The sequence below is a fragment of the Macrotis lagotis genome, chromosome 1 (genome assembly GCF_037893015.1).
Source record: "Macrotis lagotis isolate mMagLag1 chromosome 1, bilby.v1.9.chrom.fasta, whole genome shotgun sequence".
NCBI classification, from domain to species: Eukaryota; Metazoa; Chordata; class Mammalia; order Peramelemorphia; family Peramelidae; genus Macrotis; species Macrotis lagotis.
In genome coordinates, this window is record NC_133658.1 from 486,064,127 (window position 1) to 486,090,870 (window position 26,744).

Sequence of the window (26,744 nt, forward strand, 5' to 3'; positions counted from 1 at the left end):
ATGTGGTAGCTGTACATTTTCTCACTCTTCATCTTTCTCAGGTACCAACTCTCTGGTTACCATTTTTGTTTTGTCATTTCTAATGAAAAGACCATTCCTTGCAGAGAAAATAGAAATAGTTTGAATTGAATAGCTCTTCCCATTAATTTAGGATATATTTCATTTATGTAAGGAGAGAGTATCCCCTTCCCCCCAGAGGTTTCTTTCTTTTCCATCAAAGCATCAAGTTCTTCCTCTCTATTAATGAATTCCAACAATTTTTCGAAGAATGAAATTATCAATAAAGCATGTCAAAAAGTTGTCAAATGTCTGCTTTGGGGAGGGGGAGAGAGAGAACATGAGAGAACGAGAACACTGTAGCACATTACACAGGTGTCTGGATAATTGGAAGTTCCTCATCACTACTTTATCTCTACCAATTTGGGGGTGGAGGAGGAGAAGATGAGAAAAAGGCATTGCATGTAATTAAAACAATAGCTGCAAACCACTATTAATTCTGGAAGATGGAAAATGAATTGAAATAAAGATCCTGACAATTTCTTAGAGTAAGTTTAATACATTTTAAAATGGTCACCATAATAAGAACAAGTAGACCCAGAAATCATTTCAATCAGCAAATAATTAATTTCCTTCTTAAACAAAGGAACATGACAGCACAGTTCAACATGAATCTCATTTGCAAAATACTATCCAATAAGACAATATTATTGCAAACAGTATTGCTTCATAAAACACAGAAAAGCAACTGAAGGGGAAAACAAGCTTATAGAAAGCTTGGCATAAGATCAAGTCAAGCTAAATCATCGGGAGAAAATTTATAGATGACACTAAAAAGACAATAAATGGAAACTAATGGCAGTGAATTTTCAGGCATTTCCACAGCAGTCTTTTCTTATCTTTGACAATGAAACCACTATTTTTTTTCGTCCTTCATACTAACAGAAATCTATGCTGTAAGTGACCATTTTGGCGGCCATTGGTTTAATTTTAAGATTTCTCAAAGAAGAAAAGTTAACATAACAAAAAGGAAAAAGAGGATAAGGTGATCAAGTAACATCATGAAAATAATTCATAATTTCATTGCAAATAATGACACAGTAATGAGATAACATATATACTTCCAAATGATTTCATTAATAGAAGAAAGAATAGATAAATGAATTGCATGTAGAACTAATATATTCCTCAAATAAAAATTCCTAATTAAACATCTAAATAAAAATCTTGAGAATCTAAGATGATTAGCCAAATTGAAAGTTAAAACCTTTCTAATCATTGTGAGGGCAGGGGCAATGGATAAACCATTGGCTAATTGGCTAATTTGATTTTTAAAAAGAAAGAAACCAAATTACCAGTATCCAAAACTGAGAACAGTGGATTCATACCCAATGAAATTGAAATAAAAGCAATTATTCGGAACTATTTTGCCCATCTATATACAAGTAAAACTGACTAAATGAGATGATAAAAAAATAGAAATCCCAATAAACAGAACAGATAATAGAATACTTAAATAACCCTATCATAGAAATGAAATTGACTAAGCCATCAATAAAATCTCTTAAGAAAAGAGCCCCAGAATTAGATAGATTTATAAGGGAATTCACATTTAAAAAATAATTCTCATTTTAAAAAATTGAGGAAAATAATATTATATAAACTTTTTTTAAAAAAATAGGTAAAGTAGAAGACCTACTAAATTCCTTCTATGACAGAAATAATGATCTTTATACCTAACCCAAGGATGTAACAATGTATCACAAAGATCACATAATTGTTACCAGTCTGGATTCTTACCAGAAATGCTGAGTTTTAATACTTTAAAAATCTATAAATATAATTTATCATTTCACAAAAACAAAAAAAATCCAATGATATTTTAATAGATGCAGGAAAAAAGCTAATAGCAAAATGTAACATCCATTTCCTTGGAAAAAACCACACAAACTAGAAAGCAAGAATAAACATTCATTTCTTAAAATGATTAATATCTATCTAAAATCATAACAAACATGTTCCATAATGAGGATAAGCTAAAAACCTTTCCAAAAAGATCATGGTGAAACATGGATGATTATTGTTATTATCAATAGTATTCACTATTATACTTGATATTGATGGATTGATTGATGGCAGTAACAATAAGACAAGAAAAAAAGTTGACAGAACAGTATAGACAATGAGAAAACAATTTGCAGGTGATAGAATTTTCCTAGAGAACTCTAGCAAATCAACTGAAGAACTAGTTAAAACAATCAATTTTGTTGCTGAAGTTGTGGCAGAAAGTTTGAGGATATAAAATAAATCCTCATAAATGTCATTTCTGTAATTTGCCAGCAAAACCAGGCAGAAAGAGATAGAGAAATTCCATTTAAGATCACCACAAACATTAGAAAATGTTTGAGTCTGTTGGCCAAGACAGTCAGTGAATGAACACAATTATAAGACACTTAACACAAATAAAGACAAATCTAAATAACTTGAGAAATGTTATTTGCTTATGATTAGGCCTTGTCAATATAATAAAATGCCAATTCTTCCTAAATTTTAATTATTTAATGACATGCCAATCAAACCAACAATTCTTTTATTGAGCTAAAAAAATTTAATAAAATTTATCTGTAACAATAAAAGGTCAAGAATATCAAGGAAATTATTGAAGAAGGGAAGAGAAAAGCAGTACCATATTTCCAGCTATACAAGAAAACTACAATTGTTAGAACAGTTTAGTACTGGGTAAGGTAGAGTGGTTGATCAATGGAAAAAATTAGGTATACTATATATACAGTAGCACAGGAGAACAGTAACCTAATCTTTGATACATTCAGATGGCCCAGCAATTGAGTCAAGAACTCATTGTTTGACTAAAACTGATGGGAAAGCAAGAAAATATTCTGGCAGAAACTAAACATAATCCAAGTTTCACTTGGTTTTCATTTGTCAAGACAAGTTCAAAATAGGTAAATGATTTAGAGGTAAAGGTGATACAATAAGCTTATTAGTGGTACATGAAAGAAATTACTTGTCTGATCTATAGAGAGGCAAAAAGTTAATGACAACAGAGAGAGCTTCAGAAGAGGTAAAATGGATAATTAAAATTACTAAAAATTCAAAAGCATTTGCACAAACAAAACCAATGCAGCTAAAATTAGAGGGGGAAAAAAGGGTGAGCCTTTTGTAGCATTTTTCTTGATCAAAGGTTTTTTCCCTAAAATATGTTGGAAACTGAGTCAAATTTACTATAGTCAAAGAATATTAATTGGAATTTTTCTTTTCTTTCCTTTTTTCTTTTTTTTTTTTTAGGTTTTTGCAAGGCAGTGGGGTTAAGTAGCTTGCCCAAGGCCACATAGCTAGGTAATTATTAAGTGTCTGAGGTTGGATTTGAACTCAGGTACTCCTGACTCCAGGGCCAGTGCTGTATCCACTGCGCCACCTAGCCCCCTCCTTAATTGGCATTTTTCAAAGGAATGTATCCAAGTTATCTATAGTTATATGAAAAAAAATCACTGATAATCAGAGAACTATAAATGTATGAGTTACACACACACACACACACACACACACCCCAGACTGACCAAGATGATCAAAAAAGGAAAATGATGAATGCTGAAAGGGATGTGGGCAAAAAGGTACTCTAAGGCACTGTTGGTGGAATTGTAAATAAATCCAACCATTCTGAAAAGTATTTTAGAATTATGCCCCCAAAACTATTAAACTATACATATCTTTTGATTCACTGACACTACTACTACTACTACTACTACTACTACTACTACTACTACTTATAGATCAATAACCTGAAGGATTTAAAGAAAGAAGAATAGAAATTTTATGTATTCATTGTAGAGTTGTGGGTTGTGTTAACCAACAATTGGATAATTAAAGAAATGCCTATCAATAGTTGGATTATGGTTAAACAAGTTACGGTATATGAATATGATGAACTATTATTCTGTAAGAAATAATGAAAGGGGGTAGTTTCAGAAAGACCTGGGAAGATTTGTGTGAAATGGCATAGAGTGAAGTGAGCAGAGCCAGGAGAACAATTTATTTAATAAATTAAAGGCCTTATAAAATAATCAGCTTTGGAAGACTTTGTAACTCTGAGGAACACAATGACCAATCACAATTCTAACTCCTGATGAAACAATCTAACTACTGCCAAATAAAAAAATCGGATGGGCTCAGACTGCAGATAGAAACATAGTTTCTTTTCTTTCCTTTTTTTTTGGAACTTGGCTAATGTGAAAATTTGTTTTAATTGACTTGTATATTTGTAACGACTTTTTTCTTGCTTTCAAAATGGCTAGGTGAGGGAGACAGGAGGAAAAGAATTTGGAACTGAAAATAAAATGAAAAATAGTGACGAACAAGAAAGTCCTAAACAGGAAAAATTTGTCTGACCTATAAAGCTTTGTATTTCTTATTGATTTATGCTTTTATATACTTAACATCCTATGAATATTGAAGTTCTCTGCAAATCCATTTTATTCATTCTACTTCTGACAGCACTGGGGTGAATGTTCCTAGACTTATTTTAAATTATGATACTTTGAGCATCAAGAGCACAGTGCTTTTTACATTTTTGTGATAGTTTTAACTTAATAACAATCCATATCTTTTACTGAATTTTTAATCTAATCCCAGGATAATCAGTATATTAGACTTTTCTCTTCTTACAAATATCTTCTACTAAAAATGAATGATTGTAGTTAAATTGTTTTTCTCGTAGGTAGTAGAAATGTATTCAAGTGGTGGTGATCTCCACTTAGAGCTTCCAACAGGTCAACAAGGAGGTACTAGAAAACTATGGGTAAGCAACAATGTACTTTATTCTCAAGTATAATTTGATTAAAATGGGCTAGGGGTTTTTTTTTTCCATAGTAAATGTGAGAAAAATTGAGAGTCAGTTTGGGACTAATGATGGCAAACTAAAAATGTATGATTGACTTTTACTTTGGATCACAGAATTGAAAGGCATCTCAGAGGTATTAATACATTAATTCAGAACCTTCAAAGGAAGAACTTTATTTGTAGAAATTGCTGGAGGGGTTCTAATCAGCTTGAATGAAGAGTCAGAAACCCTAGTTTAAACATAAATGCAGGGTGGCTAGGTGGCACAGTGGATAGAGCACTGGCCTTGGAATCAGGAGTACCTGAGTTCAAATCCGGCCTCAGACACTTAATAATTACCTAGCTTTGTGGCCTTGGGCAAGCCACTTAACCCCAATGCCTGGCAAAAACTAAAAAAATAAATAAATGCAGTGGACAAGGAATACCATATATATATTGACCAGTCAGGTCAATATATTTGGACTATAATGAACTATAATAGACTGGTTTATGCTGGAGAAATGTCAGTAGCCTTAATAAGTGTCAAGGACTTTATTATATCTTATCTCTTAAAAATTATTGTTTTAGGTAATCTTTCATGAAAAAAGTAGGCTAAATTGCAGGCTTAATTTTATCAATGAAACAGATAGCCATGAACTTATGAGGTCTGTCTCTTTCTCTGCTAATTGTTTCTGACCCAGTCTCTTATCTCAGTATCTGTTTTCTTTCCTCTTCCCTCTCTTCCCCTCCCCACTCATATCTCTCTCTCTTTACTCCTCCCTCTCTCCCTTTCCCTCTCCCTCTCCTATATTACCTTTCTTCCCTCTTTGTACTCTTTCTCTTTGGATTCTCTTTTGCATCCTCCTTACCCAGGATGTTGCATATAGACAGTCTTTCAATCCTCTATTATACTGAATGCTCCAAACCTAAATTTAAATACCCAAATGCTAATATACTAAAGAACAGTTGATTTTATAGATGTGCTATACTTGGTGATTTTTATGATTATTTTGCCACTAATTATATATGTTAGAGCCATTTGATTTCTTTGCCTTTGATGACTTTATAATGATAAAAAATATTATCAGTTTAAAATATCAATGCTTTTTAGTACTCTGCTATTTTATATTTACATTAGCATGTGTTTGTTGTATTAGGAAATCCCACCCTATGAAACAAAGGGAGTGATGAGAGCCAGTTTTTCTTCTAGAGAAGCAGACAATCACACAGCCTTTATTAGAATAAAAACCAATGCTTCAGATAGCACAGAGTTTATCATTCTTCCTGTTGAAGTTGAAGTCACCACAGGTTTGTAGAAAATTGTAATTTCTAGGTTTTAAATTTTATTGCTTTTACATTATGAAGACAATCATTTTCTTTCTTTTCCCTAAGCTCCTGGAATTTATTCCTCAACTGAAATGTTAGATTTTGGTACACTACGGACACAAGGTAAAGCATATTTTTTTATAGGTTGTTATTCAGTGAAACCAGTGTAGAGTGGCTACAGAAGTGAATTTTTTTAATGTTTCTACATTTTAATAAGTCATACAGCAGAATCTTTCTTAACTTCTGAGGGACTCAAAGCAATTGATAGCTGTTGGGGGGGCCCTTGTGGGTGAATTTTTTAGTAATAAGATATTACAACTGTTCTTAGGTATTTCTGTTCTTAGGTACAGTTATTAATTTTGCTCTCTGTGGGAAAAAATAGAGCCACAACACAGTCTAGGCAAAGCTACATGTATTCTTGATTGAGGGAAAAAAATTGTCTTTTTCTCTTAATTCATTGTCTATTTTGATAGCAATAAAGAGCAATTTAAAAGATTTAAAATTTAAAATCTTCTAGATTTAGAAAACATTCAAATCAATAATGTATTCTTTTGGTGTACATATTTGCCAGTACTATATATTATAATTTAGTGGTTGAGGAATGAAGTTCTGTTTGGGGGTTTTTTGTTAGATACATTGCTACTGTATACCAACAGTTATTAATCTTCAGCATAGTACTGCCAAAGAGTTGACAGTGTTACTTAATCTCACTGACAAGATCATTTCTAGAGTATGATGCCCTTATATATAAAAGATGGTTTTGGAAAAGCTGACTATTTAGGACTCATTTTTTTTAACTATTAATATGTCTTATTAGACTCTATTTGATGTTATAATTACTATATAACTCAAGTGTGAGTTATCATGTAGTTGTTAAGATACAGTGTTTTTTCCTCATTTTTATAGATGTGCCAAAAGTTTTAAACCTTCATTTACTAAATTCAGGAACAAAAGATGTACCTATCACAGTAAGTATTAGTTTTCTTTTCAGTAGTATACAATAATCTTAATTTTAAAAAAGTGGTAGAATGAATCCATTGAGTATAAGCTCTTAATAGACAATTACTATATCATAGATATGTATGTCTGTATGTGTATGTAATTATGCATATATGTATTCCTAAGACCTAGGGCTGTACCTTACACATAGGTAGAATTTAAAGTTTGACTGAATTTAAAACCTTTTCCTATCAGAATGTTGGATACCTATCAACAGGTATTTTATAGAATTTCAAAGTTGTAAGGAACCTCAAAGGCCATGTGATTATATCTATTCCTGGAAAAGAAGCAGTAGTAGATATAGTAAATGTAATAGTAGTAGTAGTAGCAAGCAGCAACAGCAGTAGCAGTAGTAGTAGTAGTAGTAGTATTATTATCATCATCATAATCAACTAACATAGAACACTCAGGTTTAAAAAACCACCCTACATCCATTAAAAAACACCCTATATCCATTATATCATTTGATTCTCAGAGCAATTATAATTATACCCAACTCAACAAGTGGTCCCATAGACTTGCAGATCTCCAGTGAAGAATATTACCTCTTGAAACAGCCCATTCCATTTTTTTAATAAATCTAATTATTGGAAATTTATCCTTTATATCAAACCATGTTTATCTCTCTGCAACTTCCTCTCAATACTACTACATATCCCTCTGCACACAAAGAAAACAAATTTTAATACCTCTTCTAACAACCTTTACAATACTTGTAGACTAAATCTTCTTTTCTCAAGGCCAAACATAACCATTTGCTTTAATCAGTCTTTTATATGTAGTGATCTTGAAGCTCTTCACCATCCTGTGTGTTTTTCGGTTTATCAGTGCCCTTTTCTAAAATGTGTACCCATAATTGAACACAGTATTCCATGTGCTATATGTCCAGATGACAGAGTTCTTAATTTATCTCATTGATTGGAGCTGCACATCTCTTAATGGAATATAAGGTCACAGTAAATTTCTTGGCTGCCGATTTATCTGCCCATCAGATTTATACCTACCTAATATTGTATTCACAACATTGAGTTTTTTAGTCTAAACTTGACTTTATATATTTATATTGAATTATATTGAGCCCTGTGATCTACCTTTGAAGATCTTTTTGAATTTTTACTGCCTTATCCAATTTATTAGCTGACCCTCCCCATTATGTGTTATCTGAAAATATTATTGGTTTTCTGTTTTTAATCGAGTCATTGATTTTTAAAAATGCTAAATAATTCAAGAGCAAAGCATAAAATCCCCAATGGACTCTGCTTTTCAGATTGACATACATATCATGATTACCCTTTGTATCCAGCCATTCAGTTGGTTCAGCATTACATATATATATATATGTATATGACTCTCCTTACCACAAGAATAGCATCCAAGAGTTTATTGTTTTGCTAAAATTAAATAACTATATTCATAGCATTCACCTAATTTAGTAATATACAAACTTTCAAAAAAAAGAAGTAAAGTTTATCTGACATTTGATGAAGTCATGTTGGGTCTTTGTCTTTTTTAAGGTGTTCACTCATCACATATAATCCCTACAAAGAAACCAGTTTACTACAGTTTACTGATTCCAGTTTTTTTCCCCTTTTTTGAAAATCAGGACATGTAACTTTTTCTAATCTACCATGCTCCATCGTCTTTTTTTAGTCTATTATTTTTATTTTTCAAATAGCAAGTATATTTTTAGCTAAATTCTCCTTCTCACTGCTCCTCCTATTGAGTAACTTTTTTTTAACCACATAGAAGTTATTTAATATATAAGTATAGATTTGGCCAATGAATTTTCCACCTTAATCATGTTTGGAAAAGTGTGTCTTTCTATATTTTAAGTTCATCACTTTTCTGTCAGTAGGTGACTTCATTTGGACTTCTGGTTTATAATTGAGTTGATCAGGGTTCTAAAGTCTTTCCAAGTAGTTTTTCTCTGTAATGTTATCATTGTATACATTGTGTTCATAATTTTGCTAACTTTGCATCAGTTCAGAAAAGCTCATTTCTTTATTTCATCATTTCTTATTGCACAGTAATTTTCTGTTACATTCAAATAGCACAGTTTGTTTAGCCTTCCCCCAATGAGAGAACTTTTCCTTCATTTCTCAATTTTGACTACTATAAAAAATCTGTTATTAATATTTTTGTATAGATTATTTTTTCTTAAATTTCCTTGAGATTTAAACCTAGTGGTGGCATAGCTAAGTGAAAGGATGTGCCCAGTTTAGTAATTTTCTGGATCTAATTCCCAATTACTTTATAGTTTAACTGGACTGATTTACATCTTTACTAGCAATGTCCTAGTGGGTCCATTTTCCCACTGTCCACTCTAGCATTTAGCTTTTGGTTTTTTTATCATCTTTGTCAGTTGAAAAGGTGTGAGTAGAACCTAAAAGTTGCTTTAATTTACATTTCTCTGATTATTAATAATTTAAAGGCAGCTAAGATACACAATGGATTGAGCTTTGGGCCTGGAATTAGGAACACATGAGCTCAAATGTGGCCTCAACTCACTGTGTGACCCTAGGCAAATAGCCTCAATTTCCTCAGCTGTAAAATAGTAATAATAATAGGAACTATATGTTTGCCAATCACTTTAAAAACTTCCTGTTCCTATCATTTGATCATTTTTCTACTGGGCAATAATTTTATCAGAAAACTTATTGCAAAGGATTTTTTCATAGTTATCCTTCTAATTTTTTATGTTAAATTTGTTTATACAAAAACTTTTGAATTTTTGAAATTTTGAATCAAAATTGTCCATTTATCCTCTGTGATGCTATTACTTATTTAGTCATGAATTTTCCCCTAAAACAGCCATAGATCTTAGAGGTAATTTCTTCCTTGCTCTTTGCCATTGTTTATGATGTGACCTTTTGTGTGTATAAACAGACATGCGCATACATAGAGATATCCTTTTGTAGCTTATCTTGGTGTATGACATAAAATGTTGGTCTAAACCCAATTTCTGGCAGATTGCCAACAATTTTACCAGCAGTTTTTGTTACAAAGTGAATTTTTCCCCCAATAAGTGGTCAGAAGGTATTTTTCAAATACTGTACTACTATGTACCTTATTTCTTCCACTAATCAACATGATTTCTTAACCAGTACCAAGTCATGTTTAATAATTGTTGTTTTATAGTACAGTTTGAAATCTAGAACTACTAAATTCTCTTCTACTTTTTTCCATTATTATACTTGAGATTCTTGACTTTTCTGTGAGTTTTGTTAATTTTTCTGGTTCTGCTAAATAGTCTTTTAGGAGTTGCATATAGCAATGAATAAGTAAATTAATTTAATCAATATTGTTATTTTTATTATGCTGACTCTACCTACCTATTAGTAATTAATGTACTTGCAATTGCTTAAGTCTATCTTTATTTCTCTAGATTTTTTTATAGTTTATTAATGTCATCCATGCAGGAATTTTGGGAATCACTCCCAAATATTTTATACCTTCTACAGTTGTTTTTGGAAAGAATTTCTTTTTTGCTCATCTTGCTGGGGTTTGTTGGTTGGCTGTGTGTGTGTGTGTGTGTGTGTGTGTGTGTGTGTGTACCAAGTATTCCAAAAGTCTCAGAATTAAAAGTAACTACTATAGAAGGTATGAAATATTTAGTAATGTATCTACCAAGATTCACTCAGAGATTATATGAGTCTAACTATTACACCACTTGCAGAAATAATGACAGAACTAAATTGATGAAAAATTGAATTGCTCATTAGAAGATCAAACCAATATTATATTAACTGAAAAATGCACTAAGATTTTTGGAACACTCTATGTAAATGCTAATGACTAATATAGATTTATATTATATCTGACCATCGATCAACAATCATAGTCTTCCATTACAAAAAGATTTAGTTTAGCTGAACCTACTGATTTAAACTTAGTAAGGGCAATTAGGTACTTATTCATGTCTTTATGTATCCTGGCTATCAGCTCTCTTTTAATAAGCCATATTTGTTATGGACTTTCTAGACAAAAAGCATTATTCTTACTAAGAAAAAAAGAAGTAAAATAAGAATTGAGAAGTCTTTCTCTTTTCAGCTATTTTCATCCCATCCCATGCCAACTATAGATCCTATTTAATCAGTTTTCCTAATTAATATTTAATATCCCTTCTTTGATCTTTCTCCTTTCCCTGTTATAGCTAACACCCCACCTTTTTATTCATCTTTAATTTTAGTTTTGTGTGTTTTAAATTGGGGGAAGGGGATGTTTTATGGTTATTTTGTTTTTAGTTTGGCATTTTCTTTTGGTTTGGGTTTTTTTGCAATCTTCAGCTCATTACATGCTTCTTCAGAAAGGATTCCCAGAGGACTGAACCTCGCTTTTGTAATCAACTTCCATTTCTTTCATGCTTTGGACATGACTTCTATGTAGATTAGTGAGTTCCCTGTATATACAATTCTTTCCTATTTATTGAAATTATCTTTCTCTTTGTCTATTCAGAATTTTATTCTTGAGAACTTCCTATTTGTCCTAGACTGGTTTTCCTATTATATAACAATTATTCCTAGTAATTATTATCTTTATTGTTTTATAGCACTTTAGGGTTTAGAAAAGGATTTGTATATGTTGTCATTTGAACCTCACAGCAACCCTGTGAGTTAGGTGATAATCATTATTATTCCCATTTTACAGATAAGGAAATTGAGGCTAAGGTAGGTTAAGTGACTTGTTCAGTGAGTCAGAATTTTAACTAAGATTTTCCTGATCAAGTCCAGCTTTCTCTTTGCTACTTTGCTAGTTCTTTGAGTCCTTAGGATTCTACCTATCCTTTTATCAACATCCTTTAAAAGTTGCTCATCTGAAATATATGGTTTATATCATACTCTTTTCATGTTTCCTTTCCTTTCTCTCAAAAATTGGCCATCTAATTGGACTTCTTTCTCTGACCCAAGAGAAGAATGTACCATCTTCTGTATATAAGAATGAAAATATTTTAACTTTGTTTAGTCTCCTAGGTTTGCTTGTTCATGTTTACCTCTTTGTGCTTTGTTTATATGTTAGCTCTGATCTTTTTTATCAGGAATGTCCTTTTTCATTAAAAAGTCCATTTTTTTTCCCCATATAGGGCTATACTCAGTATTTTGGGGGTTATTTTTGTCTATGAGCCTATATCCTTTACCCTCTGGAATATCATATTCCAAGCTTTTTGCTTCTTTATAATGGTACATACTAAGTCATGTTTGATCCTAATTGCAACTCTTCATTTTTGAATTCTTTTTTCTGACCTGTTTACAATATTTTTGACTTTGATATAGAAGTGCTAGATTTTGACATTTTTATTGCTGAGAGTTTTCATATTTTTTATTGTTTTTCTTTGCAAGAGATGACCATTCTTTCTATTTTCATTTAACTCTCTGGTTCTAAGAGGTCTCTGGTGTTTTCTTTTTTGATTTCCTGAACTATATATGCACTTTTGCCCCCTTCCCTTTTTCCGTTTTTTCCCGTTGGGTCATGGCATTCAAGCAATCTGATGATTCTTAAATTTTTTTCTCCTCAAATCTTTTTTCAGGTTATTTGTTTTACTATGAGATACCTTACATTTTCTCTTATTTTTTTCAATATTTTGAGTTTGTTTTCTCTTTTCTCCTAGTCATGGTCTTTTATTTGGTCCATTCTAATTTTCAGGGAGTTTGTTGCTTAGGCAAGGTTTTGTACCTCTTGGCCATACCATTATTTCCATTTTCAATTCTTCTGCACCTCTTATTTCTTCAGTTTTTCCTCTAGTCCTCATTTGTAAAAAAAAAAAAATGTACTATCTCTTTTATAAACTTCTTAAAAGTTTTCTCAGGAATTCTTTTTGTTATTGCCTTTGTTTTTGCAAGGCAATGGGGGTTAAGTGACTTGCCCAAGGTTGTACAGATAGGTAATTATTAAGTGTCTGAGGTCAGATTTGAACTCAGGTCTTCCTGATTCCAGGGCCAGTGCTCTATCCACTGCGCCACCTCACTTCCCTGTCTTAGGAATTCTAATTGGATTTGTTCCCATGCTGTGTTTTTTCTTTGAGCCTTTCCTTGTCAATGGTTTAGCCATTCTTTTCTTCTGGATTTCTAATCTTTAGCATCTTTGTCTCCTTAATAACTTTCTGTGTTGGAGTTCACTTTTGCTTGTTCATTCTACCAGCCTCCTCCCTAGGCTGATCCTATTGCTGTTTTCTTGTGGTATTTAGTATAATGTTATTCAAGGATCTCAGAATCAGTTCAAGATAGAGACTTGCAAGTTTTTAGTGCTGCCTGAGTGGCCTGATCAGGACAAAATCTTATCACTGTCCCTCTTGAGTCTGAACTCTGCAAGTTTCAGATTTGGGTTTGTGTCTGGGCAGCAGCAGAAAGTTGTGACTAGACTTAACTACTATTTTTAATCAGTTGGAAAGTTGTGTTGATTCAAAGTGGCAGAACTGTAGGTTTCCATTTGATTTAGGATTACTGATCTGGTTATTCTTCACAAATTTTAGACTTAGAAACTGCAATTGAATGTCCAAGCCATATTGCTGCTACTTACTTCTCTCTCAGTACTGCTTTAGGGCCTTCTACTGTCCCTTTACCCCTGAGCATAGATTTCCTACTTATTCCACACTGGATCTCTAACCCAGAAATGGGTAGTGGGCAACCCAGCTGCCAATGGGCAGATATTTCTGTCCAGATGCCCAAGTATGGGGCTGAGACTTCCTCTTTCCAATCCCCTCTCTACGTTGGAGTGCTCTACACATGCCACACTCCTAGACAGATGCATGACTCAATGTGAAGAGTCATCAGGATTTCATCTGATATATTTTCTAGATCTATCTAGGCAAACTTGCTTCTGCTTCCTACCACTCTTCCTGCTTGATTCCTTCACTGAGGGGTTAGCAATGGAAGATATTTTATGAATAGCTTATAGCTGGAAGGAGATTTACCTATCACCTAGACCAATCATTTATTTTACAGATGAAGAAACCAATGCCCAGAGAAGTGAAATTATTGACTAGAGGTTGCTGAGTTGCAATTCAGACCCAGTTCTCTGACTTCTAGTCTAAGATTTTTTTTCCACTATATAAAATTTTGAGTAATGAAGTGGTATAAAACATGGAAATTTTTATTATTATTTTCAGTTATTTCAATCAGAAGAAAGAACCTAAAGAACTTTATTCCTATTAATTATTTTTTATTAAGAATAAACATTGTTTGGAAAATACTTCTGATGTTTTATAGTCTTGTTATTCAGATTATCATTTGACCTTTAAAGATTATTAAGTATTTATACTCTCTGATCTGTCATGCCTTTTAGAAAGAAATTAATTCATTTTAGAAAGATGTTGTTTAAAGTTACTTAATTTGAAGTGTTACTTTTTTTTTTTACAATACATCCTAATTGACTCTACAAATTTTTGTGCTGTATTCCTGCTCCAGTTTACCAGTCTTTAGAGCAAAGTTTAGCAGTGCAGTCTTGGGCAAGCCACTTAATCCCATTGCCTTGCAAAAAACCTAAAAAACAAACAAAAAACAACCTAACCCATTAGCCAAAAAAAAATGCTAACTACTTTTGGTTTCTGTTTGCAGAGTATTCGACCCACACCACAAAATGAAGCTATAACTGTAAACTTTAAGCCAATTACATTAAAAGCTTCAGAAAGTAAATACACCAAAGTTGCAAGTATTAGTTTTGATGGTAAGTATTCAGCTCTTTACCCCCAAAATATTTTCTTAATTAACCAGGGTAAAAAAAAAAGTATATTTTGAGAGTTTAAGAATTAATGCTACTGTTGTGGGTACCAATGGTATTTTCCTGAAAAGGTTTGTTGTAGGGACATTCTAAATCATGACTATTTCTTGAGAACCACCTGTAACTTTTGGTATGATCATGAAAGAATGCTATACATACACTTAGAGTAATGTTTACAATAGAAGCCCAAAAAACTGGTTAATTCTTAAGGCACTCTTGGATAATTCTATAGTCAAGACCAACAATTTGTTTTAAGTAGTAAGAAGAATGACTGAAAGAGTATATGAAAGATCACATCTTAAAATAGTAGATATTTCATGGGAAAGTGAGTCTGAAAAAAATTTAGAATGAAATCAATGAAACCAGAGGGAAAACAAAAAATGTATTCTGAATTCTTTGTTGCCTAATATATTCTATGAGGATGGGATATTGTTATTTAAGAAATGAACCTGGAAAATGTGATTGATTAGACAAGCTAAAAAGGCATGAATCAATCCATGTGATTTTTGAAAAGATTTTCTTTTTGACAATATCTCAAAAAAGGTAAAGATAGCACATGACTTAAAGATCACAGATCCATGGAGTGATCAAAAGAACATCAGCAATTACTAGCTCATGTTTTTTTTTCATGTAAATGTTTTTACAGAAACTAACTTTGTTTAGTCACTGTTTACATATAAATTAAATAGTTTCAACATATCAGGCATATGCCATTTTCTCACACTTTCCTTTTAAGTCTCCTACTACATTTTCATGTCTACAAAATTTTTATTAGAATAATATCTACACATAAATAAGATTCTTGATGAAAAGAGAAGAGAAAATGTAACTTTCATAGTCTTAATTTCTGTAGCATTATAATAGTTTCATAGGCACCCAACTAACTGAAACAAAATCTCGAGAATGTAACATTTGCCTGTTTACTTGTTCACACCCAGCATTCTGCCCCTCCCTCCCCAAAAAATCATGATTCATTAGAGCAAGTTTTCTAACAAAGTAATTGCTTTATATTTAAGACTCTACAAGATTCCTTGTTAGATGTAACATATAACTAATAATCCTCTGATTGAGATAGAAACTGGCAAACACCTTTGGTAAGCAGTATTATGTACAGAATTCAGTTGAAAGAGGGATCCCTTCTATGGTCAGGTCCTTCCCTCCTTTTTCCATGACATTGTTCTGGTTACATTAAGCCTCAAGACACTAGAAGGTGTTCTTGATGAGATCTGTGACTCAGCTTGATTAACTTGCAGAAAAATTTACAATAAATGAAAAATTTCTATTATCCAGACTGTGACATTCAATCAGTCTGTTCATAACATCTATGAAGCAACTACTACATGTTCATCACTCTGTTAAGTTCTGGGGATACAAATAAAAGCCAAGTCGGTGCCTGCTTGCTTGATTACTGCTTCTCTCCTCTGACATCACCACCACCCTAGTCCAGGCCTTTATCACCTCATGCCTGGATCCCTACAATAATCTGCTGGGGGCTCCACCTGCCTCAAGTCATCCTTCAATTAGTCACTGAAGTGATTTTTGTAAAGTACAGATCTGATCATGTCACCCAGCTATTCAGTAAACCCCAGTGGCATTCGAAAGCCTTCATAACCTATCCTCTTACCTTTCTAGTCTTTATTTATCTTGAGATTTTTATCGTGAATTTGAAGAAAACCAGGAGTGGGAGATGAGGAGGGGGCAGTATTTCAGGCATGGGGTACAGCCAGAGCTGGAAGGTCGTGTTTTGGAGGAATAGCAAAGAGGTCAGCTCTATCAAAGAATATGTGGAAGTAAGGTGTAAGAAGATCAGAAGGTGGGGGGCCAAGTTATGAAGAGCCTTGAATGCCAAGTAAAACATGTTATATTTGATCCTGGGGATGATAAGCAAATACTGAGGAAATTAATTCGATCAATTTAAGGATTACAGATCTGTAGGGAAAGGGGGAAGATTAAAAAGGCCACTTTCAAGGTTATGAAAGAATTGGCTTTAGTAGGAAAGAAAGTGAATCAGCAAGACCTGGCCTTTCCTAAAAATAGGATCTGGGAGTGGCAAACTTGAGCTGGGGCCTCAAGGCAAAAATTCCAGAAATTACCAAATGGATGGCCTTGCTTTTCCAGAAGCTTTTCTGCGAGTTGGTTGCTTTATTGTATGAATAAAGTCCTTTATTTCATCAAAGAAACAATGTTATTGTAGTTGGGTTTACAGACCAACCCCCCCAAAACTATTTAATCCAAAAATATCCTGAAGTGATCTTTACTGATTGAACTATGACATGTAGCCCCCCTCATTGACAATGTTTCAGTAGGAATATGCATTCATATATCCTAAATACCTTAAGTGGAAATGGGAAATCCCCAACTTCCACTCTTCTCCCTCTCCAGCAGGAGGGATTAGATACTCAGTTGTTGATCCACTGCCTGAACTAGGGTTTTTAACCGAGGTAAGGAATGGGGTGGGACCTCTTACCTGTGGGGCCAGTCCTGTTATCCAGCTGAACTCCACCATTCCCTTTCTTCAGTTTCCTAACAGTCCACCTAGATTTCTGACTTCTACAGTGTCCTCTTAACTTGCCTGTCATTCTTGTATTTCTAAAGCAAGCATATAGCACTTACAAAGTTTTCTATAGGGTTGGACCTTGGGTTTGGTTTTGTGTTTCCCATTAAACATAGAGGAAACTATCTGAAGTTTTTTTCTAGTAAAAATCACAAAGAAAATGTTTGTCTCTCTACTACTATCATGAATTAGCTATTTTCTTTTTTCCATTAGACTTCATAGAGACGTTTTTCCATAATTACTGTAGTTGGTTCTTTGAACAAAAGAGTTAAATGTAATGTATTTCAAAGCAAAAAAGAGGAATTGCATATCTTGAGTATTTAATCAAAGCTGGAAGTTGGGTAGGGAATAGGCCAGGACGACCCAAGTTCTAGGTTTGAAACCCCAAATTATTGTTAAAATAAAATAACTTAAGTTGTGACTTCTCTTAGCATTCTTCACATTGTTAACATCAGTTTCAATTTAATTTGTCAGAGGCAGAGAGATACTTGGTGATGACATGGAGGAGTCTTATCCATGGGAAATTTTCAGACTTTCCTTTGGTAATCAGGATTATTTTGGTGCTTTTAGTGATCAATGATTGCACATTCTTCAAAGAATGAGTATGTTACTGGTTTCTATTATACTTATGGAATCTGTTGATAAAGGCACGCTGCTAACTCATTTCCAATTCAATATGTAGTTTATTCTTATTTCTTATGCAGTAATCAACACTGAATTGGAATTTCTTTAAGAAGTTATGAATAAGTATCAAATATGCATAGAATATGCTTTCAGTAAATGATAGAATTTTTAAATAATATTTTTCTTACTTCAGGACCAAGTTCTTTTTCTCTTGGCAGAATCCATTCTTGAAATTTAGAAGGATTGATGGAATAATATTTTGTTATAACAAATTTCCATCATATAAACAATTTTCTGAAAATTCATCCAGTATGGATAGCAATATTGTATTCATCAGTTTCCTATGATCAATGACAATTAACCTAATATTAGTCAATTAGTAAACATTTATTAAGTGCCTGTTTTGTGCCAGACACTGTGCTAACCACTAAGGACACAAAAAGAAGCCAAGGACAGTCCCTGCCCTCAAGGAGATTAAAATAGAATGGAAAGGACAACATGCAAACAAATATTTACAAAACAAGCTACAGACAGGATAACTAGGAAACAATGAACAAAGAGAAGACCCTGGAATTAAAATGATGTGGAGGAAAGCTTCCTGTGTAGAAGGTAGGATTTTAGTTGGGATGGTAAGGAAGCCAGGGAGGTCAGTAGTTGGAGGAGAGGGAGACAATTCCAGATATGGGGACAGCCCAAAAAATGCCCAGAGCCAAGAAGATGGAGTATCTTGGAAGCCAGGATCATTTCAATGAGTCCCTGTCTGAAAGTAAGGTGTATAAGAAGCCTGGAAAGGTAGCAGGGAACTAGATTATAAAGGGCTTTGAATGCCAAATAGCAGTTTTTATTTGATGCTTGGAGGCAAGTGGGAATCAACTGAAGTTTATTGTGTGTGGGGCAACATAATTAGGAAAATAAATAACTATAATACTGATAGAATAGAGGATGATTTAGAGAGAAAGGCTTGAGTTAGGCAGATACAGCAACAGGCTATTGTAATAATTTAGGTCCAAGATGATGGCTGCACCTGAGGAGTGGCAGTATCAGAGGAGAGAAAAGGATCTTACAAATGTAAATCAACCAGTCTTAGTAACAGATTGGAGTGGGGGAGGTTGGAGAAGGATTGAGAGATCGTGATGAATCCTAGATTGTAATCCTCAGGAACTTGGAGGATGGTGTTGCCCTCTATCAAATCATGACAAATTAATGGGTCAAATAATAATCTATTGGCAAGTAGTAATTAAGTGGATGGAAGTGGATTTGTTTCATCAAATTCTAAACTTCAAGGAGTGTCCCAAATTAATATATTTTCTTTCATGACAAAATTTCGTTTGTAGCTAAATACTTCATAAGATATGATGTACTCATTTTTTATAATTTAAAGTTTTTCTAAAATATATTACAAAAGGTGAAGATAAAATAACATTTTGTAGTTAGATGCAAGGATCTATAGTTTGATTTTTGGGTTGGTTTGTTTTTTGTTTTTTGCGGGGAAGGGCAAGGCAATGGGGTTAAGTGACTTGCCCAAGGTCACACAGCTAGGTAATTATGAAGTGAGACTAGATTTGATCAGGGCCTCCTAGCTCCAGGGCTGGTGGTCTATCTACTGTACCACCTAGCTGCCCTATGGTTTTAAAGAACATAAAATATGGTTTTCCTAAATTTTTTTTAACTGCACAATAAATTGTCTTAACAGTAACATGGTGAAATTTAAAGCTGCTAAAAAATCTTTGGTTTTTATAAACATTATCCATGGCCAGGAGAGAGATTTGCCTGTACTCAAGCTTTTAGATAGTATTAGATAAAATGGGAACTGTGAACTCATAACTATTCTGCTTATTCCATTTGTGTATCCCTGCCATATATGGAATGTTGTCTTTTTCAGTTGTCAGTAAAAGTCAAGACATCCATCAGGCAATAGCAAAATTACAGTCAACTTTAATTACCTGCTGTGTCCATTTGTTGATAACCCACCTGCTTTATTTCATTTTTGTTCTTTTTTTACAAGGCATTGGAGTTAAGTGACTTACTTAGAGTCACACAGCTAAGTAGGTTTTAAGTGTCTGAGGCTGGAGTTGAACTCAGTTCTTCCAGATTCCAGGCCTGGTGCTCCATTCACCACCCCACCTAGCTCCTCCCTATCTGCTTTATTTTAAATTGAACAAAACAAGATTTTTTTTCCAATTATGTGAAAAAGAGAAGTCATAGTTCCAGATAATATTAAACTGACAATAAAGAAAGCATCTGTTATGTATACTGTACTTTTTTCCTGTAGATTTTGCATATTCAGGTATGACTTTATAGATTTGATGTGGTTTTCCTTTGTAAACATTGGGATTATTTTAGATATTTTTATGCTTTCAGCATCAAAAGCAAAAAGGACATCTCAGTTTTCTGGAAAAATAACGGTTAAAGCAAAAGAGAAGAGTTATTCTAAACTTGAAATTCCATATCAGGCAGATGTTTTAGATGGGTAAGTCTTGCATTAAATTCATCTTCATTTTGAAGTTAAGTAGATATTTCTCCTTTTATTCCCTTGTGAAAATAGTATGATTGCACTTGGACTGCACCCAACTACATAAATTTATTCCAGGGGCTGCCTCTCTTTTTTCATCAACAGCAAGCATATTTTTCCATAAAGGAAAAATATCAATAATATATGTATGTGTGTATGTGCATTTCTTGAGATGTTTAAAAATAATCTTAAAGATTCAGTGACATAAAAGAACAAAAAATACAAATTCCATTTGAAATTCTTTTTTGCTATTCCTTTTAACATTTGGACAGTCATTATTTTAAGTAAATCTTTGGTTACCAGTTATGACTCCCAAGGATTGATGATGAAGTATGCATGCTTCTTGTTACAAGAGGGGATTAGACTCAAGGTGTAAAATGAATCACTTATTTATTGGACATAGTACAAGAATTTAATTTGTTTGACTATGCATCTTTATCTGAGATATTTTTCCTCTTGTGGTAGAGGAGGGAAAATTGATTTTTATTAACTAAAAAAAATTTTAATTTTAAAAAGTTACCTGAAACTAAGCTATAAAGTATAAAATTAAAACCAAAGGCCATATTCCTTTTAAAATCCTTAGTGTTTGAAAAAGACAACTAGATTATTTTCCTTTTTTGTTAATTGGCACCAGAATAAATAGCTTAACAGAAAGCCTGTAGGTAACCTAACTGTAATCATTCTTATCAAAAACTGTTCCTAGAAGTAATTGATGAATATAAAAAAGTGTATATTACTCAAGAATATAATACTGAAATCTCAGAAATATGAATATGCTTTAAGTTAGTTTAAAACTAACAGGTAAAAGGAAAGTTGACTTTCTGTCATTTATTTCTTTGGAAATAGTTACTTGGGATTTGATCATGCTGCCACATTATTTCACATCCGGGACAGTCCTGCTGACCCTGTAGAAAGACCAATTTATCTTACCAACACTTTCAGTTTTGCAATCCTCATTCATGATGTGATGTTGCCGGAAGAAGCCAAAACAATGTTTAAAGTAAGTTCAGAGTGTGTGTGTGTGTGGTGGGGGAGAGTGGAACAAAAGGAAGAAGAAGCAACCGTATAAGAAAAGGGTACAGAAAAGACACAGGATAGCAGAAAGGGTCATAAGTGATGCTGATATATTAAATTTTATTTCTTTCTCTCTCTCTCTCTCCGCATTAACAGGTACAGAATTTCAGCAAACCAGTCTTAATACCTCCAAATGAGTCAAGATATATTTTTACCCTGTTTTTTATGCCCTCAACATCATCTATACATATAGATAACAATATTTTACTTATTACCAACGCTTCAAAATTTAACTTACCTGTACGGGTATACACAGGTTTTTTAGATGTAAGTATTTTATTTTTCTTAAAATTCATACCTTTTTTTTCCTGAAAATATGATCTATCTGACATTTACTTTAATAAGATCCATCAGGCAGTAACTTTATTGACAGTTTAGTCTTCTTTCACTGTATTCCTTGGCTGAACTTTTTTCTTTCTCAGTTGTAATCATTCCACACAATTGGAACCTTGTGCTTTGATAGCGACCCAACTAGTAAATTCTTATATTCTGCTTTACTGACTCATTCTGTTCTTCAGTGATGAGGAAAATATTTTTTACAACTGTCAGGAATTTTAGAGACTATGCAATTGAGGGAACTGAGCCCAGAATTAAAGATCACAGAGCATGAACCCAAGTGTCATGATAGTGGTGCCATCAGTGGTAATAGGAAAGTTAGGAGAGGAAGATTTTAGGATAAATTAAATGATATCTTTTTCTGTATATGTTGAATTTAAGATGCTTACAGGAATCCAGTTTGAGATGTTCAAAAGGCAGGTAGAGATGTGAGAATGCAGATTAGGAGAGAGTTTAAGAACAAGTAAGCCTGAGAATAATTTGTATGCAGATGCTGTTTGAAGGGGGCAGCTAGGTGGCGCAGTGGATAGAGCACCAGCCCTGGAGTATCTGAGTGCAAATCTGGCCTCTGTCACTTAATTTCCTAGCTGTGTGGCCTTGGGCAAGCCACACTTAACCCCATAGCCTTGCAAAAAAAAAAAAGAATAAAGGACAAGCAGATGCTGTTTGACTCCTTGGGAGATTTGTGATGGAGTATAGAGAAAGAAGAGCAGAAAGCTCTTCCCTGACCCCATCTGGATCAAGAGTCAGCAAAGGAGATTGAGAAGGAACAGTTAGACAGGGAAGAAAAGAACTGAGAAAGCAGTGCCATGGAAACCTAGAGAGAAGAAAATAGCAAAGAAAAGCTGTTAATCATGAGTGTCAAAGGCTTCAGAGAGGTCAAGAAGGATGAGGAATAAGAAAAGGTGAATTAGATTTAGGGATGGATGAAGTAAGGGTTTTTAAAGGCCAGGAGAAACATGGTTGTGTTAGTAGATAGACATCTACTAAGTTGCCATTAGGGTGGGAAAAAAAGATTAGTGAGAGAGGGGATTGTAAGGATGCAATTTTCTGGAAAAAATCAGACAGAATACTAGCTGTGATACAGGCATAAAGAGTGAAACCATCTTCTCAAGGGACTTAACATTCTAAAAAGGATTACAACATACAAATATAGATGGATATATAGAATGTGTGTGCATACATACACACACACACACAAAACAAGGGATTATAAAAGATATAGTAGATAAATGTTATGTCTGTGTAGCACATTCCAAAGGTATTAAAGTGTCTGTGTGTGTTTGTTTTCTCAAGAATTTTGGAAAAACAGGGAAAAGATATAAGATGATCACTTGAAGTACTGGTAGAGCCTAGTGAAGTTTTGGGGGTTTTTTGGTTTGTTTGTTTTGAAAGATGAGAGAGACTTGAGCATGTTGAAGGCAAAAGAGAAGAACTCAATAAATAAGAAAAGATTGAAGATTAGGAACATGGCAGTGAGGATGTTTGAGGTGAGAGTCTTATCTTCTGGAGAAAAAATCAAACTTGCAGGATAAAAAAAATTCATATAAATCATAATTTCTAGATAATATATATATTTTTTATATTTTTTGCAAGGCAATGGGGTTAAGTGGCTTGGCCAAGGCCACACAGCTAGGTAATTATTAAGTGTCTGAGGCTGGATTTGAACTCAGGTACTCCTGATTCCAGGGCTGGTGCTCTATCCACTGCGCCACCTAGCTGCTGTAAGAAATGAACAAACAAGATTTCAGAGAAATATGGAAAAAGAATTTACAAGAGTGGGGCAGTTTAATAAAGGACTTTTCATTATTCCATTGTCATAACAACTGGGAAAGTAGTTTAGTACTATGTGACCAAGGCAAGGAATTAACCTCTCTGGGCCTTAGTTTCTACTTTTTTAAAATGAACAAAGTGAACTAGATCACCCTTAAGCTGTCTTCCAGCTCTAAATCTATCTTCCTACAGTCTAGTGAATGTGATGAGTAAGAGAGGGAAGAGGTCTTGAATCTTTATGACTAGAAAAATAGTGGTGCTATTAATAGGAATTAGCAAAGTTAGGAGCAAGGATTTTAGGGGAATGATGATATTTTGGACATAATTTGAGGAGCCAAAGAACATCTAGGTAGAAAAATGAGAGAGTTTCAGTGTGAAAATCATTAAGATTTTGTGACATTCATTTTTTTATTTTTATGTGCTTTTGCTTATTGATTTTTAAATTATACAGTTTCAAAAAAGTTTAAACATTGTCTCAAATGCACATTATATTCTTCCTGTGTCTTTGCACACTGATACATATGTATACCAGAAAATAATCCACTGGATTTATAAGAATTATTCCTTCTGGCTTGTATAGTTTTTCATTTTATGAAGTTCTTTTGCATTATAGCATCTATGTAGGAAAAAATGTATTTTGCATAGCTTTAAGATGCTACTTTATTTCTCTTGATTTTATATGTGATAAACATAATTGTTATATTTTGTAAATATTTGTGTTTTGGAACTCTGACAAATGTTTATCAATCCTTAACATCTTTTTTAATCTTTCTAGTACTTTGTGTTGTCCCCTAAAATGGAGGAACGCTTCATAGATTTTGGCGTACTTAGTGCTACAGAAGCAAGTAATATGTTATTTGCAATCATAAACAGCAATCCAATTGAGGTAAGGTTTCTTTTTCTTCAAGAAATTTTTAGGTTTCACAGTTTGGTAAGGAAATCATTGCTTTTTATTTTTATTTTCCTTCAAGTTGGCTATTAAGAGTTGGCATGTTATAGGCGATGGTCTAACAATAGAACTTTTAACAATGGAGAAAGGTAACAGAACTACTGTTGTCTCAATCCTTCCAGAATTGGAAAACTCCCCTGTACCAGATCAGTCATCAGTAAGTACACTTTTATTACTTCTTTAGTGTAAGACTTTAAATTTCCCAAATAAGACTTTTATATACATGTTGAAAACTTTGACTAATACTTATTTGATGGTGCTACCTTGAAATAAAGTTATATAGAAATAAGGTAATACATTCTCTTAAACATGAAAAAGCAAAGGAAAAATTTGAACTTCCATTTAAATATCTCTCCTTTACAAAAGGCAGCTAATTGGTCAAAATGCGATCCATCCCCTAAAAGGTGGTGAAAAGGGTTTCATTTGAATCTGATTAACTAAGCTAGTTAGGAGCACAGTGCTAATGTAGCTGATATACTGGGAATTAGGTGTCCTATCATCTATCTGTGACTGCAATAGTTCTTCTTTCTCCAAATGTTTCACTGCCAAATCTTTCTATCTTCCCATTATATAAATCTCACAATGTCACTTTGAAAAACATGCTTGATATATGTGAGTATACACATGCTCATACACACACACACACATGCATGCGTACACATACACACACAAATACCTCTCATCTCATCCTAACACCAACACTTACATACTGAAATGGTTAAGGATGAACTTGACAGCAAAAAAATGGGGAAGTATAATTAAAATTGCCTCCTATTCCACTCTCTGATAAGTTGTGATTATTTGAAATGCCAAAAACAAACAATATAAATATTAGTAAGACTCTGAGAACAATGCTTTTGGAATTTGTTGTCCAAGATCTCTTATTAGATAAAGAAAATACTGAGATTTTGGTAAATTTAAACCAAAGTTCTTGGACAAAAGTAGAAATTGGAATTTTGGAATTTTACTGATTATCAGAATTTTCATATAGAATTAGCTTTACTCTTTAGGGGCAGAGGATTGAGAGGTTTTAAACAATGGATGTATAGCCATTTACCTCTAATAGTATATAACCTCTCTTGAAGTTTACATTCCGTTAAGATCTTGTTTTGTGTCTCGACTGTGTACAGGGGGTAAGCACCAAATAAAAGTCGTTATTTTCAGGTATTCAGTGCCTGCCCCCTAATATTTTACAATTCGTATTTGAGTGATCATCGTAGCATTCTTACTCAAGTGGAGAAATCTGTTGAGAAAGACTGACTATGCCTCTTATTTCTTCTACATACAGGTAATATTAACTTCTGGCTATTTTGCTGTATTCAGAGTCAAATTAATTGCAAAAGAACTTGAAGGAATTCATGATGGAGCTATTCAAATAACAACAGATTATGAGGTAATCTAAGGGTCAAAGGAATTTTTCTGAATTAGGTTTTTATGTAATTCTTTCCTCTTCTCCATTTTAACTGTATTTTGCAATTCCCTAAGAAATTGTGCCCTCTTGAAAAGTTCAGATAAACCCAAATCTCTTAGTTATAAAAGAAATTTTAGAAAAATGCCGTTATTTCTGTATTTGAAAAGGAATAATATAGTTGTGTAGTTAAATTTCATTTGGCTGAAATACTTTAGCTTGAACTAATACTTTAGCGTAAAACCTGATTTCTTCTCTACTGTCCTTCTAAAAAGAAGGACAAAAACAAGATATTGTTTCTTGATCTCAAAATAGAGTTTGACTTTTACTTGAAGGGTTGTGTATGTGTAGGGTTTGATGTCCCACATTAAAGTAATGTTTTTAATGAAGCATCTTGATATATTTCTGATAAATTTTCAAGAGCTTTGAAATAATCTTACTTTATGTGGGTAGTTTATGCAGTTAGGGCCAAATGATTACTGATTTTTTAGTACATTAACATTTTGCCAAAGAAAATAAATATTTGCCCATTTTAAGTTATATTACAAGTAAGTGCATATAGAGAAAAAGTGATCTGAGGTTTGGTTTCAATGAACTCTAAAATCTTTGCTACATGAAAATTTTATTTCTGATCCTTTGTAAG

General features: G+C 33.2%; 1 protein-coding gene across 4 annotated transcripts in view; it reads left to right on the plus strand.

Moving 5' to 3' along the window:
• TMEM131 (transmembrane protein 131) overlaps positions 1 to 26,744 on the plus strand; it is a 236,478-nt gene that overhangs the window by 172,935 nt on the left and 36,799 nt on the right. For all 4 annotated transcript variants that reach the window (XM_074213733.1, XM_074213734.1, XM_074213735.1 and 1 more), the window contains exons 8-18: positions 4,733 to 4,813; positions 5,991 to 6,141; positions 6,226 to 6,282; positions 7,066 to 7,127; positions 14,709 to 14,817; positions 20,411 to 20,519; positions 21,408 to 21,561; positions 21,732 to 21,902; positions 24,520 to 24,630; positions 24,716 to 24,850; positions 25,982 to 26,086. In XM_074213733.1, the coding sequence (XP_074069834.1) occupies positions 4,733 to 4,813; positions 5,991 to 6,141; positions 6,226 to 6,282; positions 7,066 to 7,127; positions 14,709 to 14,817; positions 20,411 to 20,519; positions 21,408 to 21,561; positions 21,732 to 21,902; positions 24,520 to 24,630; positions 24,716 to 24,850; positions 25,982 to 26,086 (1,245 nt within the window). The remainder of the gene's footprint in view (positions 1 to 4,732; positions 4,814 to 5,990; positions 6,142 to 6,225; positions 6,283 to 7,065; positions 7,128 to 14,708; positions 14,818 to 20,410; positions 20,520 to 21,407; positions 21,562 to 21,731; positions 21,903 to 24,519; positions 24,631 to 24,715; positions 24,851 to 25,981; positions 26,087 to 26,744) is intronic.